Source organism: Mobula birostris, chromosome 1 (assembly GCF_030028105.1).
Source record: "Mobula birostris isolate sMobBir1 chromosome 1, sMobBir1.hap1, whole genome shotgun sequence".
Classification (NCBI taxonomy): domain Eukaryota; kingdom Metazoa; phylum Chordata; class Chondrichthyes; order Myliobatiformes; family Myliobatidae; genus Mobula; species Mobula birostris.
In genome coordinates, this window is record NC_092370.1 from 210,613,665 (window position 1) to 210,621,689 (window position 8,025).

Sequence of the window (8,025 nt, forward strand, 5' to 3'; positions counted from 1 at the left end):
TGAAAACTCCTAACATCCTAGTAATATATTAATGTACACAGAAGTTAAGTTCCCACAGTATTTACTTCGCTGTTTCTTTACAATTATAACGACGTTTATTTCTGCCTGCCTGCACACGGTAACTAAAGAACCTTTCGGATATTGGCGCACCAAGACATGTCCAAATGTTTAAAGACACCAAGCGGTCAATAGCTCCCCCTAAAGGTAACTGTGTTCTGCGTCCTCCTGTACAAGTGCACAACGACGCCAAAAATCCAAGTGATTCAAATTTTCTTTTATTTTTAAGTTTCAAAATAGAGTAAACATTTCCAGCAAGTAGTAATTCCAAAAGGATGCCATGGTCCTTGCACACGTTAGCGATCAGCAACACTTTATATACATACTTGCGGGACAGCAGACTACTGTATTCACATCTAGTTCGCGCAAATTATTCAATACTATAAACAGCTGAATGTAATTGCAAATTTTCTCTCGAACGCCGCTGTGCAAAGATTGTAAGATTATGAGAAAAAAATCACTGCGATTAAATTATGATGGATACACGGACAATACATTTTAATTAGCTAACGTCGATGGCTTAGAAAAGTTAACATTAAACAGACACTAATTCATCTCTTATACTACATACTTCAATATAGGCACTTGACTTCCAGCTTCAGCGTATTCGTATTAAGCCACGTGCACCTTATGCTTGCACTGTATATTCTTAAAAAATTATGCGAGAATGTAATTGTCCTTTGTACGATCGCTGTATACAGGCTTCGGTGAAAAGATCAAACTTTGGAAACAGACAAATGCTTTTTTATTATTTTTGCTCTCCGCCTGTGTAACAGTTTGAGAGCTCGAGTATCAATTTACTAGGTTGAACTCTTTCGAGGTTACAGAGTTAGACTGGCTTGCCTTTCACGTCCGACTTCGTGCTTTTTTAAAAACCTACTTCCGGATCATTACATGAATGCTTACTTTATCCTTCGATTAAATGATATAACATGGTACTTTCATATTACAAAGACCAACTGCTATTTCGTCAGATCACGGTTCTGCAAGCTGCCACTACCTCCTGACCTTCTACTCTCCCTCTTTCCGTCTCCTCGCACTCACCCCGCCCCCTTCCATTCTCATTTACGAGGTGCTCCGTAGGTGCCGAGCAATCCCGAGGGGCGGGTCTAAATGGAGGCGGGGGCTGTCTTCATTCAAATCGGGCGTTTTAAAAAGCGGGTGAGCGGTGGCTGCTCAGTCACGGCAGTCGGCAAATGTTGAGGGGAAAACAAGGACCAAAGTCAAACCATGAATGTCCTGAAAGAGGGGTTGGCTGCGTTGATCCTGTTGCCCCGGTTTTTAGTAACCGTCCTTATTCTGTTGCTCCTTGATATCTTGTGCATCCGTAAATGGATGCTGTCCAGGCAACAGAGCGAAGGAAATGCTGACGATCCTCCAATTTGCGTCTCGGACACAAACCGAATGTTTACTTTCGAATCTCTCAAAGCGATCTGGCACGGCCAGAAACTAGACTTCTTCAAATTGGCCCACGTGGGTTCGCCGGCTCCAAACCCCGAGGTGGTGGAACTTCAAGAACACAGGAGGGTCCGACTACTCGATTTCAACCAAGATGCGAGGCCCTTGGTTCTCAACTTTGGGAGCTGCACTTGACCCCCATTCATGGCGCGCCTCAAGGCGTTCCGGCGGGTCGCCACTCAGTATGCAGACATTGCAGACTTTCTACTGGTCTACATTGAGGAAGCCCACCCTTCAGATGGCTGGATAAGTACCGATGCTCCTTACGATATCCCAAAGCACCGTTGCCTGGAAGACCGTCTGAAAGCGGCCAGTCTGATGAAGGAAGCGAACCCTGGTTGCCTTGTTGTGGCGGACGGCATGAGCAATTCTTCCAGCGCAGCCTACGGCGCTTATTTTGAAAGGCTCTATGTCCTCCTCAATCAGAAAGTGGTGTATCAAGGAGGGAGGGGGCCAGAGGGTTATAAGATCTCAGAACTCAGATTGTGGCTCGACCAGTACAGAAATCAGAGTGATAATTCCAGCACTGCCGCAGTTGAAGTATAAAAGAAATAAATGCACTGAACTCTTACAAAGGTTTAATATATTTCATTCTGCATACTGGTGGGTTTTTTTTTTGCTGAACGAATTCGTGAAATCCACGGTGACTTGTAATATATGGTTAATGTGGCTTTATTCTCCGATAATATTTAATGTATACAGTATCTGTAAATATACTTAAACTATATAGTTTTTGTACAGTTTCATTTTACTTGAAAAGCGAGTTAAATAATAATTGGAATTCGTAGATATTCTTGGCACTTTTTTGTGAAAGCCGGTTTTGAAATGGCATTTCGCTTGGAAACCGCGCCTGATGTGACAAGTGCTCGGGATACCGTGCCCAAAGTTTGAGAGACCGCTACTGTAATGAGACTGTTGACAGAGATGTTTCGAAATCATTCATGGTATTTTTTTTGAGAAAAGGTCTTGTTTCGCATGTTTTAGAACAAACGTTTATTACAATTTATAATAAAGAATTCAAAAATCGAAATATAAACTGTATTTAATTACACGTGCTATCTTTACAATTAACTGAAGTTGACTGCAGCTGCTTGTTTAGATATTAACTAGCGACAAGTGTATGAGCTTTGCAAAACAGACTTGACATTGGTCTACAAATTTCAGTTTTCGGAAGCTTGAGGCAGCTTTCTTTACCCCCCCCCCCCCGGTACAAAATACACAACCGGGTGCTAAAACTCCAAATGAACAATCACGCTTGCTAATTCGGAATAAGGTGAATCCTTTTCAGACCCGCTCAAACACTCAGTACAGGTGAGGCGTTGGCGTGCATTATAACGATCGAGACCGTCTTTAGAGCTCCACACTAAACGGTTGCGTTATGATAATTATCCTATCGGCAAAGGAATCCCTTGCTTAGATTTGGAATTCCATTATCCACCTAGAACTCCATTAGCGAATTGATTCCAATGGGGGGGGGAGTGAAACAGTTAACTGTACTTAGTTAACAATGACTAGCGGGAGACACAGGCGTCTGGCGGTGAGCACTATTCACAGGTGCCAGCGTCGGGCATGGACAGTCTTTTCAAGAATTGCTAAGAATGTCCTTGGCCACAAGTATAAAATGGATTAGCACACGAGAATTTTTCGTTCTGGAAAGAGAGAGGGAATATGAAGTGATGCACAATGTTCATGGCCATGCACTTTGGTAGAAGAAATGAAGGGGATGACTTTTTTTTTTAAATGGAGAGAAAATACAAAAAAAATACTCGGGTGCAGAGAGACTTGGGAGTCCTTGTGAAGGATTCCCTAAAGGTTAATTTGCAGGTTGAGTCTAGTGAGGAAGGTAAATGCAATGTTAGCATTTATTTCAAGAGGACTAGAACATAAAAGCAAGGATGTCATGTGAAACTTTATAAAGCACTGGTGAGGCCTCACTTGGAGTATTGGGAGAAGGTTTGGGCTCCATATCTTAGAAAGGATGTGCTGAAACCGGAGAGTGTTCAAAGGGGGTTCACACAAATGATGCCAGGATTGAATGGCTTGTCATATGAAGAGTGTGTGATGGCTCTAGGCCTGTATTCACTAGAATTCTGAAGAATAAGGGGCAACCTGATTAAAACCTTGATGAGGTGGTGGAAGGCCTTGAAAGAATGGGTGTGCAGAGGCTGTTTTCCTGTGGTGGGAGAGTCTAAGACCAGAGGACACAGCCTCAGAATAGAGGGACATCCTTTTAGAATGAAGATGAGGATGAATTTCTTTAGCCAGAGAGTGGTGAATCTGTGGAATTCTCTGCCACGGGCAGCTGTGAAAGCCATCTTTATGTATATTTAAGGCAGAGGTTGATAGATTCTTGATTGGTCAGGGCATGAAGGGATGGGTACAGGAAGAAGGCAGGAGATTGGGGCTGAAAGGAAAAATGAATTAGCCAGAAGACTCGATAGGCCAAATGGCCTAATTCTGTTCCTATATCTTAAGGTTTATGGTCTATCAGTTAACATGATGCTACATAATGTTCTTATACCATTTTGTAATCTCAACAAATTTCATATCATATAAGGCAGTGATAATAAACCTGATTCTGATTAACCCTATGTGACTGCAAGTCATTTTTCTTTTCATCTTAAGCTGTCCCTTGGGGTTAATAGTTCATATTCACTCTGCCTTCTCAATTGTTTGTTGATCCGCTGTGATTTATGAAGAGGGTGAATCTCTGGAATACTTCACCCTGGATGTTGTGGAGATGAGCTCATGTAAAGTGGAGGCAGGTAATTTAAAGAAGGGTTGGGGGCAATGGGGATCAGTCACAGAGTAGTAGTTAGGGTGGGTTAGATAAACTATGATCAGATTAAAAGGCAGGTAAGGCTTGAGGGGTCAAATAACCTATTCCTGCTCCTATTTCCTTATGTAATGTGGTGGCTATTGAAACCAAACTTTCATGAGCAGATTCTTCCAGAAATGGGGCAGGTCGTGGTCAATGAATGGCTGGGTAGTTTGAGGTGCCAAAGATGCCTTTGTCTCCCGATCGTCATTGTTACTATGCATCTGTTGCGTCTTTGGCATTTGTAGGGTCTCTGGGTGCTCCCAATGCCCTACCTTGAACTTCTCATCAGCTTCCCAAATGCTTCTTCCTCAACCGGAATCCCTGGGGATGCAGATATCCCCATGGGTTAGTGGGATGTTGCATTTGAAAAGGCTTTGAGCACATTGTACATCTTTTCCTCTGTGTGCTTGATAATTGTCTTGTACCACAGAGCTCAGAAGTCCTTTGTCAGGCACATGAATGATATGCCTTTGCGCAGTGTGGCCAATTAAGATCTCATTATTGGCAAAAGCGCACCAATTTTGGATTGCTTAACCTTCCAGTGAATTTGAAGGATTTCTTTTTTCAAGGGCTGCATTGATATTTTTCAAGTGCTTTGAGATGCCTCAGAAGCAAACAGAAGGGCAGGGATCACTGTTACCCAGTAGTCTATGAGTTATGCATCAGGCTGGGGGTCTCGATCTGCAAGTACCTATTCTTTCAAACATTCAAAGAGTGTATCAGCGTATTGAAGCTGGTATGGTATGGATAGTAGTCAGCAACCTACCCAAAATGCAGGAGGAACTCGGCAATTCGGGCAGCATCTATGGAGGGGAATAAACGGTCAATGTTTTGGCTTGGATTGGAAAGGAAAGGGCAGATGTCAAAATAAGAAGACGGGATGGGAAGGAGTGCAAGCTGGCAGGTCATAGATGAGACCAGGTGAGGAGACACACATGGGGGGTGGGGGGGGGGGGGATGAAGTAAGAAACTGGGAGGTAATAGGTGGAAATAGTAGAGGCCTGAAGGAGAAGGAATCTGATGAGAGAGGACAGTGGAAAAAAGGAAACGAGGAGGATACCATAGAACCATAGAAACTACAGCACAGAAACAGGCCTTTTGGCCCTTCTTGGCTGTGCCGAACCATTTTCTGCCTAGTCCCACTGACCTGCACACGGACCATATCCCTCCATACACCTCCCATCCATGTAACTGTCCAATTTATTCTTAAGTGTTAAAAAAGAACCCGCATTTACCACCTCGTCTAGCAGCTCATTCCATACTCCCACCACTCTCTGTGTGAAGAAGCCCCCAATAATGTTCCCTTTAAACTTTCCCCCCCTCACCCATGTCCTCTGGTTTTTTTTCTCCCCTTGCCTCAGTGGAAAAAGCCTGCTTGCATTCGCTCTATCTATACCCATCATAATTTTATATACCTCTATCAAATCTCCCCTCATTCTTCTACGCTCCAGGGAATAAAGTCCTAACCTATTCAATCTTTCTCTGTAACACACATCAAAGTTGCTGGTGAACGCAGCAGGCCAGGCAGCATCTGTAGGAAGAGGTGCCCCTCTTCCTACAGATGCTGCCTGGCCTGCTGCGTTCACCAGCAACTTTGATGTGTGTTGCTTAAATTTCCAGCATCTGCAGAATTCCTGTTGTTTACAATCTTTCTCTGTAACTGAATTTCTCAAGTCCCGGCAACATCCTTGTAAACTTTCTCTGCACCCTTTCAACCTTATTTATATCCTTCCTGTAATTTGGAGACCAAAACTGAACACAATACTCCAGATTCGGCCTCACCAATGCCTTATACAGCCTCATCATAACATTCCAGCTCTTATACTCAATACTTTGATTAATAAAGGCCAATGTACCAAAAGCTCTCTTTACGACCCTACCTACCTGTGACGCCACTTTTAGGGAATTTTGTATCTGTGTTCCGAGATCCCTCTGTTCCACTGCACTCCTCAGTGCCTTACCATTAACCCTGTACCATAGGGAGACGAAGGCCAGGTGAGAAGGGAAGGGTTAAGAGTGAACAGGAATAGGGAATGGAAAAAGAGAGAAGGGGGAGAGGGGAGAAGTAGTCAGGTTTATAAAATTGATGTTCATGCCATCAGATTGGAGGCCACCCAGATGGAATATGAGGTGTTGCTCCATCAATCTGAGTGTGCGTTAGTGTTTTTGGGAAATAGTTGATGTTTTCCAGGGTCTCTCTGTGAGTATTTATGACAAGAAGGTAATGTGGTGCAGAAGGAACATCGAAAGAGACCTTCCAATGCTCATCGTTTCATATGCTCCATTCCTCTAACTATAAGGAATAGAGGACAAACCATTTAGTCTCTCTCTATGGAACACTTTCATCCCAGGAGTTAGCCTTGTGAATTTTCCTTGAACTTCATCCAATGTTACTCTTTTTTTTTAAGTTAAGGGCATCAAAACTATAACACTGCTGTGGATAGTCCCAAGCCTGGCTGTGAAAGAAGGAGGGATGGGCATGGGGCTAGCAACCCCATCCTGTATAAACAGAGTGCTACAGAAATGCCAAAAGAGCTCAATCACCTCATGCCTGGGAGAGAAAGGATTTTTGAAGATGATCTACACCTGGGATAGCTTGAAAGACTGGCCCAGGACAGAGGACTCTGGCAAGTTGCTCTCAGTGGCCGATGCCACAGTAGGGGTGACGACCTTAAGAAGATGAAGAAGCATTAAAACTGTATGAGGCCTCATCAATACCTTGTATCATTGCACCAAAGCCTCCACATTTTTAAATTCCCACCCCTTTGGAATGAAAGTCAAATTGCCATTTGACTACTTAATTCCTTGTTGGATATGCCTGATATCCAAACAAAACATTTCTTCCTTATTTTTATATTACATACAAGCTTTCTATCAAAGTTCATTTTTTTCCTTTGCATGACTTCTTTGTCTTCTGCTGCTGGAACCTAAAAGCTTCCCAGACCTCTGGCCTAACACTTGCTTTTTGCACACTTTCATTCACAATTTATCAATATTCTTTACCTCTTTTCAATTATGCTTCTTTCCCATTGAATCCCTCTTTGATTGGGCTAATTCTCTTGCTGAGCTTTGTACATCAGTTGTTTGGGTATACACCATTGTTCCTCTATTGATCTGTCTCTTGTTTTCCAGTGTACCTCATACAGGTCCTCCCTCCCTCATCCTATTATCATTTACTTTATTTAAATTAAAGACACTGGTCATAGACCTATCATAAAGATGCTCAAACTGCATTTGGAATTCTACAGTAACATGATCACTATCCCTTAGAGGAACTTTACTACAAGATTCCTTATTAATTCTTCCTTGTTGCATAAAACCATAAATGATTTCTTCTCATCTTTATTCAAAATGAAGGAAGAGTAAGATAGAGAATTCAGGGTGAGATTGGTGGATATTCTGGAGGAGATCAGTATTAAGGATGAGGAGATCAGGTGTCAAAGTTCAAAGTAAGTTTACTATCAAAATATGTATGTTACTACATACTAACTTGAAATTCATTTTCTAGCAAGGAAAAATGAAATACAATAGAATTTTACAAAAAACTATACATAAACAAAGACTTACAATCTCAGGATTGCAACTGTGCCACGTGCCAGTGAGGGTAAGAATAGGATGCTCTGGCAGATGAACATGTGGCTGAAGAACTGGTGTAGGGGACAGGGTTTCAGATTTCAGGATCATTGGGA

General features: G+C 42.6%; 1 protein-coding gene across 1 annotated transcript; it reads left to right on the plus strand.

Moving 5' to 3' along the window:
- The first annotated feature begins 1,250 nt into the window (after nt 1–1,250).
- On the plus strand, nt 1,251–2,242 carry dio3a (iodothyronine deiodinase 3a). The gene has a single exon (XM_072283091.1). It carries the CDS (start codon nt 1,288–1,290, stop codon nt 2,059–2,061), a length of 774 nt encoding a protein of 257 aa, XP_072139192.1. The 5' UTR covers nt 1,251–1,287; the 3' UTR covers nt 2,062–2,242.
- The last annotated feature ends 5,783 nt before the right edge of the window (nt 2,243–8,025 follow it).